At 38.0% G+C, this 17,138-nt stretch overlaps 1 protein-coding gene across 2 annotated transcripts in view; it reads left to right on the forward strand.

Moving 5' to 3' along the window:
* Nucleotides 1-17,138, forward strand: part of smurf2 (SMAD specific E3 ubiquitin protein ligase 2) — a 60,641-nt gene that overhangs the window by 31,161 nt on the left and 12,342 nt on the right. Inside the window, exons 1-10 of one of the 2 annotated variants that reach the window (XM_048163487.1) lie at nt 2,052-2,304; nt 2,392-2,525; nt 4,147-4,212; nt 5,854-5,938; nt 6,121-6,204; nt 9,657-9,859; nt 10,545-10,629; nt 11,739-11,897; nt 12,012-12,056; nt 16,759-16,957. In XM_048163487.1, the coding sequence (XP_048019444.1) occupies nt 2,258-2,304; nt 2,392-2,525; nt 4,147-4,212; nt 5,854-5,938; nt 6,121-6,204; nt 9,657-9,859; nt 10,545-10,629; nt 11,739-11,897; nt 12,012-12,056; nt 16,759-16,957 (1,107 nt within the window). In that variant the 5' untranslated portion in view covers nt 2,052-2,257. Of the gene's footprint in view, nt 1-2,051; nt 2,305-2,391; nt 2,526-4,146; nt 4,213-5,853; nt 5,939-6,120; nt 6,205-9,656; nt 9,860-10,544; nt 10,630-11,738; nt 11,898-12,011; nt 12,057-16,758; nt 16,958-17,138 lie in introns of those variants that run through there. The other variant, XM_048163429.1, reaches the window with a different exon arrangement.

The raw sequence follows: 17,138 nt of genomic DNA on the forward strand, positions 1-17,138 counted from the left end.
TCACTTTAAGAGCTTGAGCAAGGATCTACTCGCCAAGAGGGGAATTTTGACATAATCAAATCATGATCAAATCATAATCAAATGATTGATAATGTTGTGTGTATTTAACCACCACATAAACCAAGTCAGAAATTAGTAAAATTATGTGTAATGCAAGCAATATCCAACCGGAGTGAATGAGACGAGTGACTGTTCACTTGCTCAAGGCGGCGCTCGACACATGAATGAGGGAAAAGTGAACAAAAGTTAAGCAGTCTAAGAAAAAAAGGTTTTTAACAGGATGGCATACAGCAGTGTGAGTAAAATAGATGCCCCAGCCACGTTTAAGTTCAAAGTCTTGATGCAATTTTATACCATTGGCCATCATATTGGCCATATCGTTTTGTCATTAACTTATTTATGGTTATGGTTGTTGTTATTTCCTGGGAAACTATTGGGTTTGATGAAGGGTTATCAGAGAAACCTAAAATGCACAAAGCCATAATTATCTGTTGACAGCACAGGTTTCGGGTTTATTGTCTTGGCATTTGTTTTGCTCTGTCACCTTTTGGTCTAGTTGGGTAACTTGTTGCTACAAGCTGTTGTCTGGTAGTATAAGTCAAATTTGGCGTTAAGACTCTCCTGCATATCGTGAATAAGGGCTGTTATGAGCTTAGACTTCAGAGCTGGTGTTTGGCTCTGCAGACATTTGATAAATGCTCTCCAGATCAGAGAGAAGTGCATTGATTGTTTGGGTTTGTTTGGGCTCGTTCTGGTCAGAACATCCACTGAGTCATTGGCATTCTGTCTTGTTTCTTTCATCCTACCCCTTTTTCTGCCCTTTCTCTCTTTACTCGTCTATCGCTTCGATTGGTTTTCAGTCCAAACAAGATCTTTTTGCCCAGGGACTCTGTCCCATTGGCAGGCTTACAGAACATTCAGACTTTGCTTGGACGTTTTTTTGACAGGCTAGCTCCTTTTGATGTCCAGTTCTTGAGGTGTTTCTGTTCCCTGACTTTGAGGGAATCATTTGTTTTGTCTAACACCATGCCAAAATATTCAGACAAACCAGCTGAGTTTTATGTAGGAGTTGATGAAATGCAGACAGTGGTAAGAAAACAAGAGAACTGCACTGGATTGCTTGAAGTTCTTGGTTCAGATCTTGCTGAAATAATGAGAAGATTTGGGGCGTTTTCCCCCCTTAGGGTGCGTTCACACTTGTCATGTTTGGTTCGATTAAAACGAACCCTGGTGCGATTGCTCGGTTAGTGCGGTTCATTTGAACATATGTGAACGCTGCCATCCGAACCCTGGTGCGCACCAAACAAGCGGACCGAGACCGCTGAAAAGATGGGTCTCGGTCCGCTTCCAAACGAACTCTGGTGCGGTTCGAATGATATATGAACGCAACACGGACCAAAGACATGTAACCGAACCAAAAACAGGAGAACGAGACCCTAAAAAGGACAGAATCCTCACGCATGTCGGTTTTTCTTGTCATAGTCGCAAGTTTGCCCATCACAGGCATCAGACGCGCGTCTCCATGCAGTAGATTGTTTGTTTGTGTGACGGAGGGATTCCCGCCGCTGTTTTGACTACTTTACACATTTTATAAGCTCTTCACGAGTTCCCAGCTGGCCAAAATACCACTACACGCAGGCTACACACACACAACGAGCGCATTTACCTCAGCAAACAGCATTGTTTTGGATGTTCGGTAAATTCCGTCTCAAAATAGGCAATACGTCATAAAATCCGACCAATCACGTTGTGAATGTATCCCTATGCCTTTAGGTTCGGTATCTTTTGGTTCGGTTATAAAATTGCCAATCTGAACGCTAATCGGACCAGGACTAAATGTTTTTTTTTCTTCTTTGGTCCGGACCAAATGAACCAAACGAACTGAACTACAAGTGTGAACGCACCCTTAGAGTCCTATTTACAAGAACCAAACCAAGACTCCTTTAAGTAGACGTCAGTAGAGTGAAAAAGAACCCAGTTCTTTTCTGTTTTTCAGGTTTCTTCCTCTTTTCATCTTCATCTACTTCCTGTTTGTCCCCTATTTCCTTTCTTTTTGTAATCTTATTCCTCGTTACACTCTTTCTCGCCTCCTTCCTCTTCTTCATAGTTTTCATCTACTTTGTCTACCTCTTGCTCTTGTTTGTCGTCGTCTTGCTCTTCTTCCCCTTTCTTATTGGCTTCCTTTTCATGTCATCTTTTCCCTAAAATAAGCAGCTGATCTTCTCATCTGAGCTGCTGCATGTAATCATGTTTCGCAATGTACCTTCTAAGCAAACTGCACCATGGACTGTCAAGACGGAGACGGTCTGAGTTTGGTTTGCTTTAAAGGCATCATAATGGAGCATTTGGTTGAAGTCTGATTTAAAGTGACATCTCTTGTTCTTTCTCCAGGTATATCGGGAAGTCAGACTCCATCACCATCAGTGTGTGGAACCATAAGAAGATCCATAAGAAACAGGGAGCAGGATTCCTGGGATGTGTACGACTCCTCTCCAACTCCATTAACCGACTCAAGGACACAGGCTGTAAGTGTTTGTGTTTGTGTGTGTGATTGGCTTAGAAACAGTCTGTTAGTGTGTGTATAATTAGCTATGAAAACATGGCTCGGGCCGATTTCAAGTGTACTTGTGTGTGTACAATTGGCACAGAGAGGTTGTAAGTATGTGCTACAATGGCTGTGTGTGTTAAGTGTGCAACCTTTAAATAAAAAACACACACACTAGCAATGTTTTTGAACACAATAATACATCGTACTTTGGCTGGAGAACACTGTCAGTCTCAGATAAATGACGTCCTGTTATTTGTGTATCACTTTCTTGTCGGCTACACAAGAACCGGTGTTTTTTGCTCAGGATGTTTAGGGTACAAGGGCCCCTGTCACAGTCTGCCTGGCTGTGTTCCAGGTCTACAGTTGTGTTTTAAGACGATTTTAAAAGCAGGCTTTCCCTAGAAACCCTCCAGCATGACCACTGTCCTGGAGAAGCACAGGAAACCCACAGCCGCTCCCACAGCTGGAAGTGATTCAGTTCACCATTTCCTGTTGCACCCCTCTGTCTCTCTGCCATCATTCTTTCTCTTTCTTTTCTCATTCTCTCACTCTCTCACTCTAATAATTTGGGTCTTTTTTTTTTGGCCTTTGCCATTATTAGCTATTAATATATCCTTATTTTCATCTACTTCCTCTTCCTATTTATCTTCATCCTCCACTTCTTCTTTTTGCTTTTCCTCTTACTATTATTATAAATTTTTTGTCCATTTTACATCACTGTATTGGTCAATATCGATTATTTTTAAATTATGATAAAGTTATGAAAATGTACCAGTGACTGCTATATCGGTATCTGCCATTATTACGATAAATGTACAGTAATTTATTATGATAAATGCAATATATATATATCGATGACAGCTGCATTATTAAATGTTAGTGAATTGTATTCATCATTTTTTTAATACAAAAATAAATTACAATACATTTAACTCATGTTTTAAAATTATTTTAGCTAGTCTGGTCAGCTAATTATTTTTATAAATACTTCTTTTTTTCATTTTTATTTCTGTTATTATTTCTACATCAATGCATCCCTAGTCTTTAGTAAGAGTTAAAGATTCACATTCAGCCATAAAATACTCGTCGTCATTTTTCGCAGGTGCTTGACCATATGAAGGGGTTTAAATGTGAGTTGAGTGTTTTGGGATGGGTGAGCACTCATCCAGCCCTGTTTAGTCTAGCTGTGCATCCTGATCTGTGTGTGTGTGTATGTGAGAGTGAGAACAGATAGTGGCCTCTCTAATGTCTGCAGGCTACTTGTTATTCCTGTCTCCCTCTTTCCGGCAATGACAGAGAGCCCCAGCGTGTTTCTGGAAGCGCCTCACTCCTATCGGCACATCTACAGTCTGAGAGGAATAAAGCAGCCTCTGTGCACACACACACACACACACACACACACACACACACACACACACACACACATACACTGATACAGAGCGCTGCAGTGTAAGTGACCTCACACATGAAATTTGGAGCGTTTTAGGCATTTAAGTCTCAGATGGCTCACCGAACGAGAAGGTCAGGGGTTACGACACAAACGCCATGCAGGGTCTTCGGTTTCTCACATGAGCTTTTTCTCTTTCCTTCATTCACAGATCAGCGTTTGGACCTAAACAAATTGGGGCCCAATGACAGCGATACCGTGAGGGGACAGATAGTAGGTGAGTCACAAGCTTTGCTCGTTCGAGAGAATGACCTGTCAGGAATTTGGAGAGCGCCTCCATTTCCTCTCTTTGCCACATCTGACATTTATCCCATGAGTCACACCAGCACTAGAGCTTCAAAGTTTTTCATTAATGATGGCTAAACCCACGCATTTACCTTCCACGCCCTAAAAACGTCTCTTGGTTAGGGAGCAAAGAAGGAAAAACGCTCTCATTCTTCATGATTTATCTGTTTCTCTTTGATATTCCACTGCGATTTTCTTTCATGGTCTCGAAGAGCCGCATTGTTCCTTCATCAGTAAAGAGTTTTGTGGGGTGGTGATGTATTTGTGCCCTGGGTTGCACGTCCCATGGCCACACCACAGGTTTTACAAGTATCCATTCATCAGAAGATGAATGCTTTCCCATGCCTGAGAGTTTTTAAACAACACTCTTATATTCCTGTATGTCTTCATGTCACATCAAGTTTTTGCGTCACATGTGTTATGATGAGTCCCAGTTGCCGCTTGATCATGAATGTGAGCAAGTAGTTATTATCTCGAAGTTACCCTAAGGTAAACGCTTTGAACAAACGCCTAACCCTAAATATATATCTCCTCACACAGCATTTGCATAAAATATGTCAGCTATATTGATTTTAACAGTTGATCTTTTCTTCTTTTGTTTTAAATGTATGATCTTTATTTGTAATTTGCCTGTATACATTTTTTTGGATCCATTTTTTAGAATTACTTTTTTTAATGATAAATTTCGGAAAACAATCTTTATGGGTGTCTGTCAATATTAACTTTTTTTTTAATTGATAATTTATTAAAAATGCATTGGCTGTATCTGACAATATGGGTTAGTTTTTTTCTTTAATAATTTTTTATCAGAACTATATCAGTATGTCTGACAATATTACAATTTTTTATTTTTATTTTTTTTAAATGCAGGATCTACATAGATATCTGCCCATTTTTTTGGTGTCTGCAGTGCCATATTTTTTTTAAATTACTTTTATTTTTGAAAATGTATGATAAATTTCAAACATGATCTATATCAGTATATTCCAATATATATATATATATATATATATATATATATATATATATATATATATATATATTTTTTTTTTTTTTTTATTAGGATACATTTTTAACATATATTTTCTTTAAATTACAATGAATTAGGTATTATTGAAAGCAAATTATTATTGTGTATTATGTATGTAATTATATATTATATATTATGTATGTATTATGTATGTAATCATATACTCAAACTATATAATCTAATAGATTTGATCATATGTTTAACCCTGATTATTTAACTCCTTTGTGTCTATTTTAACTGATGTTTTTATGTGATGAAACTTGCAGTACACTTATTGCAGGAACAATTGAGCAAAGTGCTCAGGGTCACTATAACGATTTTCTTTTGTGGGGATCGAACCTACAATCTCTCGGTTGCCAGTTCAGACTTTGACAACTATGCCACACCAACCCAAAATGTCCATGCAACACATGTCTTGCGCTCATCTTGACATGGCTGTCACATCAGTCTCAGTCAATCCATGACACACAAACCTTTCACAAATGGGACCCATCTAACAGCCTTTTTTTTTTTGTTTGTTTGTTTGTTTGTGTGTGTCAACAGTTAGTCTTCAGTCCAGGGACAGGATAGGCACAGGAGGGCCAGTCGTCGACTGTAGTCGTCTGTTCGACAATGACCTGCCAGATGGGTATGTAAAAAACTCCCAAATGAGCGCTTAAATGTAAAACAATGTTTTATCTTTAGAGGATACCGAACAGCCACAGTTCTTATCCAACCCCTGCGTTTGTTCCTGTGCCATATGCGTGTGTGTGTCTGTCTGTCTGTCTGTTTGTTCATCTGTATGAATGTCTCTTTGTGTTCTGTCTGCAGCTGGGAGGAGAGGAGAACTGCATCTGGCCGGATCCAGTATCTCAATCATATCACACGCAGCACCCAATGGGAGAGACCTACCAGGTGGGGTCTGGTTTACTTTGTTGTAGTCCCAGTTACTTTTATTTTATTTTGTTTTATTTATATATTTTTTTTATTTCTTTTTAATGTCTTTTTAACTTTTTTATTTGTTTTGTTTTATTTTAATTGTACTTATTTTGTTTTTTTTTTTATTTTATTTACTTTTGTTTTTATAACTTATTTTTATTTTTATTATTTTTACTTCATTTTTTATTTTATCTTTAATTTTAATTTATCTATTTTTTTATTTTATATAGTTTTATTATTTGTTTTATTTATTTTAATGTATTTTTTATTTTTTTTTAATATTTATTTGTTTTAACTTTTTTTCTAGTTTTTTAGAGATGTAAATGGTTTGCAGACTGAACTAAAGACTTGTAGGATCAAGGCATTTTGGCTTACCCAAATTAGTGTCCAGGTCACTGGGTTTGAGGTGGTCATTTTGTGTGTGTACTCGTGTGCCGCAGCCGCACAAAAGGAAAATGTGCGTCGGCCACATCTGTCTCCATTGCCATCTCAGACACTGACCCAAATTTATCCAGAGTACAGCTGAAAGATATAAAGCCATGTTAGGAAGCATCCCCACTTCATGAATTTTTAAGGAAACACTGAACCATAAAGACCAAGAAACATTCCAGGCAACATTCCAAGATGAAGATCTAGAAAAAATGCTGGTCTGGTCCACGTTTCCCAAATATTTTGGTCTATACAATCTACTTAGGCTTACGATTCTGTTGGGAAGCGCAGCCCTGGCCATCAAGGCCAACAATGAATATACCTCAAATAATAGAAGGTTTATACCAAAAACAGGGCCATAAGTACTCATGGTTGAAAAAACCCCCATGTACTCTTTTGTTTCTACTCCACATCCTCTGTTTTTCTAGTCTTTCCTCAAGACGTTACTGTATGCCTATAGGGATTTGGTTTATTTCAGCCACAAGCACGTTACTGAGGTTATGTGTCGACATTGGCCGACTAGTCCTAGTGTGCAGCACGCATTACAATTCACAGCCACGGAAGCTCTTGAAACATCATTTTTGCACTGACGTTGCTTCCAAAGGCAGTTTTGAACCTCTGAAGTGTTGAAACCGAGTGGAACAGAGGGAATATTGAAACCGAGGAGAAGCTGTGTTTATGTGCTACATGATTCAGCACTTTGTCCTCGTTCGGTGAGCTCGTGTTGCCAGTTGCTTCACGGCTGAGCTGCTGTTGCACTTAAATGTTCCCACTTTACAATAACAGCACTTACGGTCGACCTGGGCAGCTGGAGAAGGACAGAAATTTCACTCCCTTGTTTGGAGAGGTTGCAGGTCTGCGACTTAATCAAGTCCCTCAGCTCATCGCAGTACGCCGTTCTGCTTGCCAGTATTTGTCTACAGAGACTGCATGGCGCTGCCACCGTTACATTATTCATTTAGTATCCAAAGCAACTGTACATTTTGTACCATAGAGATTTGAACCTCATACCAAAGGGTCACACTATTGTGTGCTTTGGTTTCCAAAACTGATGCTTATTTGTGAAGTCATGCCAAGTCACCTTTATTTATATAGTGCTTTTTACAATACAGATTGTTTCAAAGCAGCTTTACACTGATAACAGGACAATTATGCAACAAAGTTTTTTTTTTTTTTTTTTTTTTCAGCTGTAATGCAGCTCTAGAAAAAAAATTGTACTGTACATTTGTACTGTTTTAATATGGATCTTACCCAGAAGAGCCACTAAAGTGTTTCATGGTCCTTCTGAAAAAACAACATGAACCAGCCTAAAATGGCTTGCCGGTCTATTGGCTGGTTTTAGAGGGATTTGGAGGTTTTTCAGCTAAATACCAGCTGAGAGACCAGTTTAAACTAGCTTATTTTATTATTTTTTATAAATATTTTGGGTTTTTTTTCTTCTAGTTTTGTTAGAATTGCAAATGGTCCACAGACTAAAATAAAGTCTTGTAGAATCAAGACATTGTAGGCTTGGCCAAATTTCTGCCCAGGTCATTGGGTTGGAGGTGGTTTTGTTGGATTGGACTGTCCAGTCTAACCCTGTAAAACGCAAATATAGAAAAAAATGTTATATTGTTTTAGGAGGCCTCTGATGTAGAAAGATTTTTCACATTTTTTGCATTTTAGTAAGTTTTTTGGGAAATGTTGTAATATTGCAATACTTACTTGAATCTTGACGACATTCAGTCATGCAAAAAAAGGAGATGAGCTCAGCGTGAAGTTTGCAGGTAGAGTAAGTTCATGGCCAGATGACCGGACCTATAAACACTTCTTCTATCCAATAGCATTGTGAGGACAAACGATAGAACCCATTAACTATGTAAATGTAGTCCTGAGAGAAAAAAAAAAAAAAAAAAAACATTTGCAGGCATTTTTTTTTTTTTTTTTTTTGAAAGTGATGTTGTAATTCTGCATCAGTGGGTTTTACAGGGCTAAGACCAGCCTAAGGGGCCGTTCACACAGAACGTGTTTTTCTATCCCAATGCGCTGGTTTTCCATTGTTTCCATGTAAACACGTGCTACTCTGACATGTTTGACCGTTATGCTCAAGTGTTTTGCAGCACCTCGTACGTGAGTGGCGTGTTTTTAAGGCACTGTGTTAAGTTAAAAGAATTTCAACTTTTACACGCAGCGCCGCACATCAATGTCGGTTCCAAAACAGTGCACCAATCAGAAGCACTCGGAGGCGGGGCAAGCGTTGCAAGCTTCTGTTTACAGTAGTAGGTTGGCATGGCAACTGTTTTATTTGTTTGTTATTGCCGTTATTGCATCACGTCTCAAAAGCGTGTCTCTAGACCCTCACATTCTGCTGCGCTTTTTTTAAAACCATTCCTGAGCGCTGCGTCTTGTGTTTTTTTTTTTTATACGCAAAACTGTGTTCTGTGTGAACAAGCCCTAAGATGGCTTGCTGGTCTTAGTTTGGACCAGTAAGTTAGATTGGATGGTTTTAAAGGGAAATTTGGATGTTTTTCAGCTGGTCATGCTGGTAGACAAGCTGGCCACCCAACTAAATCACCAACTTAGCCAGGCTTGGAGGCCATTTTTAACCAGTTAAGACCAACAAACCAACTTTAAGCTTTTTTTTTTAGCTGGGAAAGTCCATACCAGCTGGAAATGCTAAGACTTTATTTCACTTTATACTCTCCGAAGAAACTGAGTCTGAGAAAAGTGTTTTCAAAAATGTTTCTTCAGTAAAATATTTATGATGTTTTGCATAAATAATCACAAAAATGCTCTGTAATCTTCCGTTCTTCTTAATTGCACTTTTACAATTCACTTTTACACATTTAGCACACACTGTCATTCAAAGTGACTTTGCATTCGAAGCATATGTGTTGCCTGGGATTCTTGGAAATCGATCCCATGTCCTTAAAGTTGCTAGTGCCAAGCTGTAGGAATTGAAACCATTTTAATGTAATCTGTTGCCTCATTCTTTCTCATTTCTTCTTTCACACACACAGGCCTGCGTCCGAGTACTCGAGTCCCGGCCGGCCACTCAGCTGCCTGGTGGATGAGAACACGCCCATCATGACGCCCAACGGGGCAGCGGGCGTACCTGCGGATGACCCACGGGTGCAGGAGCGAAGGGTTCGCTCTCAGAGACACAGAAACTACATGAGCAGAACTCACCTACACACACCGCCTGACCTGCCCGAGGGATACGGTTCGTTCAAACACACGCACACACATCAGTTCTTCCATTAATACTGGCCAGCTCGCAGAGGTCAAAAATACACCCTGCAACATACACTCTGAAAATGTGAGTTTCACATACACACTTGCGATGGAAATTTGTGCTGCAGCAGGAGTAATTAAAACGTCTCTTGAGCTGTAGAAAAGGAACTCGTCTGAAATATCTCCGACGTGCCGTCAGCACCAGCTGCAGGGTCAGACGGGTGACCTGGAAATCCCTCTATGTCTGTGTGCGTGTGTGCGAGTCCGTGGAGAGATTCAGAGGGCAGAGGTTATAGACACAGGTTAAATAGAGCTCTGTGTGCTTTGCTCTGCTCAAGTAGCTAAATGTGGGTCTGTGGACATGGGATACAGGTCAAGTACATGTGTGGAACCATCATTTAAAGACTTTGAGATGAGACTGTGTGATAAATCGATATTTATAAAAAAAAAAAAAATAAATCCACAAAATCACTTTCAAGTAATTTCCTATATTTATCCTGCATATTTATATGGACAAGATAAGCATATAGTAAATCAAACTGAAAGTGAAAGAATGAATGTATCACTACTGTACACACACGAACACAAAAACAATGCTAGTATTCAACCCTCTTGTCATTTTTTTTTTTTCACATTATAAATGACGGATGGTGCCCCCTGGTGTTTGTTCACAGAGCAACGGACAACGCAGCAGGGCCAGGTCTACTTCCTGCACACGCAGACGGGCGTCAGCACATGGCACGACCCCAGAGTGCCCAGGTACCTCCTTACCTTTGCGTATTTTACATTTTTAATGTTATTCAAATTATTTAACTTATCTTGTTTAACTAATATTTTATACTGAATTTGGTTGGAAATCTGTGCCTCTAACCAAATACAACGCATGAAGTCATTTTTTAAGAACATTTCAAACATTACTGTTTAATACACAACTGTGTTGTAGAGTGTGATTTTTGACAAATGAGATCAAAAAATCTCTCAAAACTCAATTCTATTTACTATTGCGACTGGTTAGGACAGAAACTGAGAAGACATGAACTTGGAGAAACTTGGAGCTTTATGGGGGGACCGTTTAGCCTATATTTGCGTAGGCAAGGCTGCTTGTCATTCATCTGAGAGCGGAACATGATTGAAAAAAATTAATGTGGCAATGGCTTATTTTTCTAGGATTTTCTGAGTTGACATTAAGCATTTTTGCTGCGCTGCACATTTATTGCTCTGTTAGTTTGATGATGTTTGGCAGGAGCCTGAAATCAACATCTCTGAAGTTTGTTTTGTCTCGTTTGTTTTTACTTTCTCTTTTTGACCTTTGTTTTGTCTGTTTTCTTGCTATGTTCTTTGTTTTCCACTCAATATTACTTAAACATCGGTCTAAGGACCATGTTACAATATATTTAAACTGTTTTAGCACTGTTTAAGTGATGGTTAGGCATTTTTTGGTTTTTGTTTTTTTTTATTTTTCATCATGAACAAATTTAATTTCCATCAAATCACAATGTTTTTTAATACTTTAAAATGTCTTTTAAAAATTCTGGGTCTGGGGTGAGGGTAAAATAATAATAATTAAAAGAAAATCTGTACATAAAAGGCATTTGAAAAGTCACAGAAATAAATGGTAAAACGTTTCTTAGACAAGTTGAAATGATGAAAAAAAATAATAATAAAAATCAACTCATGGAACCTAAAATTTCCATTTTGGGGAATCCTCCAGCTAAAGAAATAGACATATACTCCACATATTATCTTGCACTATGTGCATTTATACGGTAATGTACCATACATTCATAAACCATAACAATTTCTTATCTCATCAGAGACAAAACTACTGCTTTGTGTGCGAGAGCTGATAAACGTCTTTCTCTCCGCAGGGATCTCAGTAATGTAAATTGTGAGGAGTTGGGTCCACTGCCTCCAGGCTGGGAGATAAGGAACACTGCCACAGGACGGGTGTACTTTGTGGACCACAACAACCGAACCACACAATTCACGGACCCACGCCTCTCCGCTAACCTGCACCTCGTCCTAAAGTGAGTCCCTCTCAACCTCATCAGAAAGAACCAGACACCATTTAACCTAGAAACTAATAGGCATATGAAAATAGCCTATAGTCTCATCCCGTTGTCTCACGTTTACCCCAACAGTCCCAGTCCGAATGGCTCCCGTGGTGCCGTTGAGGCTCAGAGCAGGTAAGAACTGAATAAGAATTTCTGCAGTTGAAGCAGTTTATCGATTTTTCATCTGCATGCGCGTGACCGTGCATGGGTATTTGTGTGTGTCGCGTGAGCCAGAGGAATGCATTAATGGGGAGAGATCGAGTTTCCCTTTTCCTGTCCTGACAGATCAAAGGACATGTACCACATTCCGTCTTCCCACTTCGTGTTGTTCTTGCACTAACAGGAATATTCGATGGGGTACGGCATGCATGAATGGAATCACACAAATCGGGGAATATCAGTTCACGTAGGATCTCGCAAATGAATCGTTGCACCTGCATAGTATCTTCATGGCAATGTGAAGCATCCACCTGCCATTGCCAACATTTTGCAGCATTCAGAATGTGCCTAAAAATATTTGAAAACAGAAATTCACACTTTAAAACGTAAACTTCTGTTAATCCACCAAGCTGAGATAGGTATCACCCAGTGGTATGAAATAAAGACTAAAAAATAAAGATAAATAAGGTAAAACTTTAAAAGATAAAGTTTAAAACAAGAAATGAAGTCACATAGTGAAATAGAAAGTCAAAGTTGTGAGATGATTATGGCTCATATTAATTCAGCATAATCTTTTATTAACGTTTATTTTTTAATGTAAGCAGTGAAGAAAATGTTTGACCTTTTTACAAGATAAAATGGAGTAACCCTGAGAAAACTATATAATCATGACTTAAAAATCCTTGATTTTTATAAAAAAAGAAAAGAAGAAATGACATGTTTTTTTTTTCTTTTACATATTTTACTTCTATTTTAGAGTCTTCAATGCACACAATTCATTACAAATATTGGTCTATCGTTAAGTCTGTTTCGCTTTTTGACAGTAGTGCAAGAGATATTTAGTCATTTGATAATCCAAATAAATCTTTGGTGTGTAGTTTTGCCACTGATACTTTATAGTACAGCAAGAAACAATGTTTTTAGCTGAGGTTTTTCACATGATTATTTTCTATTTTGTGAAACGACATTGTCCACCATTCAGAGCTACATGTACTTTAGCTTTAGGTCAGTACACAATGAATTATTTCTGTTTTACCAAAATCTGAATGAGCTATGAATGTAAAGCAGATAATAGAGAAATAAATAGTTAAAGTGTGCAATATACCACAGCTTTAAATAATTATACACTAAACACACAAAACCACAATATTATCGTATCATTACCTAGATATTGATTTATTATTGTATCGCCATGTTTGCATACCAGACATCAGTCCAAGCAGATCACTTGCATTAAGACGTCATCCCTCAAAGCAAACTAACTGTCAAAGCGAGTCAGTGTAAACGTTCCTGGCGCTGCAGTTGTCTCACTTTTGGAAAGGGCATCAGATAGATTATGTGGATATCTGTCGAAACATCTGCCTTATATCAGCGCAGAAATTCTCACCTCGCTGTCATCTGGCAAAAATCTTCTCTGCTGTGTGCTTTCCTCTCAGCCGTGATGGCTTTATGATCTCACGATCAAGTGCGTGATGGGAGCTTCGGGCGGGTTGATGATTGTCATGGCTGTGCGTGTGTGCATGCTTGAGCTGCTGTTGTCTTTTGATGGATCCACCCTAATGATCCACATCCAGCATTTCAAGGGCCACTAATGGATTACTGTCAAAAAAGGTGTTTGTTATTCAAAAAACATTAAATATGCGATTCTAACAGATAGTTACTTTAATCTTATTTAATGAAGATATACACTGCCCTCCAAAAGTTTGGAAACACCCTTGACAAAGTGTGGTTTTGGACAATATCAGCATAAATCCTTATCATTTTTTGGTGCAAATACATTAAAGTAACTTGAGAGACCAGCAATAATCATTTTCATTTTGATTACATAATAATGGCAATATATACATGTCAAAATCAGACATGCCCCTTTGCCAGCTGTGATGCCTGGTTACTGGTTTAAACTTGGCCCAGGTTTGTAAAAGATTTTCAGCACACCTTAATAGCTTCAACAATCGATTGCCAATTAAGTTTAGATACAATGAACCAATCAGAACCCAGTTTAGGTCAGATAGCTGCTAATGGTGGATATTTTGATTAATCGAAAATTTTTCTATGTATAAACTGTTTATGTAATAAAATATGTTTTCGTAGTTTGTGTTGTCCCTTATCAGTTTATCACAAATTAAAAAGGATTCATGCCAATATTGTCCAAAACCCCACTTTTCTAGGGTGTTTCCAAACTTTTGGAGGGCAGTATATATATATATATATATATATATATATATATATATATATATATATATATATATATAAAATTATTTTGTGGTCATTTTTTAAAAAAGTGATTATAAGATAATAAATGACAAAATATTGTAATGATTATCAGATTATAATGACAAAAGAGGCAGAATTTATAAGCAATTTATAAGCAATTTGGCACAATCTCTTATCTTTATTATTATTAATATAAATATTTCAAAAATATTATTTAATTGAAAAACGTTTATACACCAACTGAAAGTTTTTTAAATATTAGATATTTTGCACCCAGTCAAATGGAGTAACCCTAAAAAGAGTACATAATATTTACAGATATTTGTGTAAAAAAAAAGAAAAAAGAAAAGAATAAAGAAAATTACTTAAAATTTACCTTCCAATATATACTTTAAAATAAAAAAAAAGCATTAAAGTTAATGATTAATAGAGTTTAGATAATTTAGATGAGTTTATATGTGGTGTTTATATGGTGTGTGGAAAATATTTATTACTTATTTTTTTGTTCTTGTTGTTGTTGTTGTTGTTGTTGATGGCCACTACAAATTTTAATGATAATGGCATCAACGTGATTTCAAAGATTACATTTCTAAGAACTCCTTTATATCTTCTCAGACATCCTTATTTGTCACGGACCCATGAATCATTGTTGCTTGTATATCATAATGAACATCAGGCTGTTTTTACACAGTAGCAGTAAGAACTGATCTAGGCTGTTTACACACTGATTCAGATTCACATTGCCATTAATTATCCTCATGTTGTTTCAAGCCTGTAAGACCTTCGTTCATCTTCAGAACACAAATTAAGATATTTTTGATAAAATCCGAGAGGTTTCTGAACCACACATAGGCAGCAATGACATTGCACTTTTCATGGCCCAGAAAGGAGGTAAAGACATCGCTAAAATAGTCAACGTGACTATAGACACACAGTGCAGCGCTTCCAGTTTTTCGTTGTGTTGCTCACATGTACGGCATCCGCCAATACTGAGTCAGAGTTCTGAGTTCTGCATTGTCTATACAATGTAAACTGCATAGGAGATTGACAGGGAAAAGAAGAAATAGTTGAATAAAGTTGATATCTTTGTTTTGTTTTGCGCACAAAAAGTATTTTCGTCGCTTCATAACATTAAGGATGAACCACTGTAGTCACATGAACTATTTTAACGATGTCTTTACTACCTTTCTGGACCTCAAAAGGTGCAATGACGTTGCTGCCTATGTGTGGATCTGAGAGCTCTTGGATTTCATCAAAAATATCTTAATTTGTGTTCTGAAGATGAACAAAGGTCTTATGGGTTTGGAACGACATGAGGGTGAGTAATTAATGACAGAAATTTCATTTTTGGGTGAACTAATCCTTTAAGTGCTGTAAATGCAGGATGAAGCTGGAAAAGTGCAGGCAAAGAGAAGTGAGTTTCTGTGTGTCAAGGAAAAAGAATGGGAGGAAGGGAATATTTGAGGAATGTGGGTCACGTGCGGACTGAGAACGAGCGCAAGGATCATGGTGTCACATGGATAAATGAGTCTGAGAGTGTCTGTGAAGTGTGTATGGAGTGATAAGTGAAGTGAGTGTGTGTTTTCATATTAAGGAATGTGTCGTTTATGGATGAATGTATGCACACTTCACTTTGTTTGTATTTTTGGGTGCTACATATGAACACACCTCTGCCCTCTCACTCCGTCTTTATTTGTCAAGCACTGAACTTTCACTCGAACAGCATTTGTTTGCCGATGCCTCAACATTTGACATTCAGTATTCTAATGCAATGATATTTAAACCTGGACGTCTCTGTGAGATGGTTGCAGTTTCATATTTTTTACATTTTTGTAGCACTTTTGCTACAGTATTCTGACTGATAATAGCCTTCACCTTTCTGGTGTAAAGAAATTATTTTCTTTCTCAGGTCATTTCTCTTCCATGTGGTGCCATTGCTGACAGCATAAAGTGGGAAGGGGTTTTAACACCCTTTTATAGTCAACTGTCAGCTGGACACCTGTGTAATGAATAATTAGACTCACCTGTGGTTGAATTCTTGTTAAATTAGACATTTGTAGTCTAAAATTTAGCTTTGCTCCAGAGACTTTCAGTGGGGTGTACTCATTTTTGCATCACCCTAATTTGAGTAAAACTGAAAATTTTGTTCTCCAAGTTATATTATTAACCTTACTTTCATGTTATAAGTTGAACAGATGTTATATAAAACTTAGTCTTGTCAGCATTTTAAAAATTGTTTTTGTGTTCATTGAGATATTGTTTAAAATGTTACTTTTCAAAGGGGGTGTACTCACTTATGCTGAGCACTGTACCTGTGAGTTGGCACTGAAAGGGCGATGCTGCTTTGGCATCAAGGGCGAAGATGGGGTCAGACATCAGTGTTTATGAATGCGTGCTGTCAGAACGTTTCATCTCAATTTATTCTCCCCGTTTTGCTTTTCCCCTCGCTCTTTCTCCGCAGTCGTCCCGGACAGCTGAAGGAGCAGGCCCAGTCTGTCATGTCTCCCGGAAATCTCCCAGAGGACCCCGAATGTCTCACGGTGCCCAAGTACAAGCGAGATCTGGTGCAGAAACTGAAGATCTTGAGACAGGAGCTGTCCCAGCAGCAGCCTCAGGCGGGACACTGCCGCATCGAGGTCTCGCGTGAGGAGATCTTTGAGGTGAGACTCTAAACTCACGCTGATGAATGGATTTACAGCAGCAAATTCTGTTGGAAATATATTTGCAAACATTAAACGCAGCTTATAATTAGGACTTGGTTATATTTCTGCCTTTTGACAATATTTAAGATGTGTCTATAGACCCCCTGCAAAGTAAACATTGCAACGTTTCCTGGTGGGC

This window comes from Megalobrama amblycephala, linkage group LG1, assembly GCF_018812025.1.
Source record: "Megalobrama amblycephala isolate DHTTF-2021 linkage group LG1, ASM1881202v1, whole genome shotgun sequence".
Lineage (NCBI taxonomy): Eukaryota > Metazoa > Chordata > Actinopteri > Cypriniformes > Xenocyprididae > Megalobrama > Megalobrama amblycephala.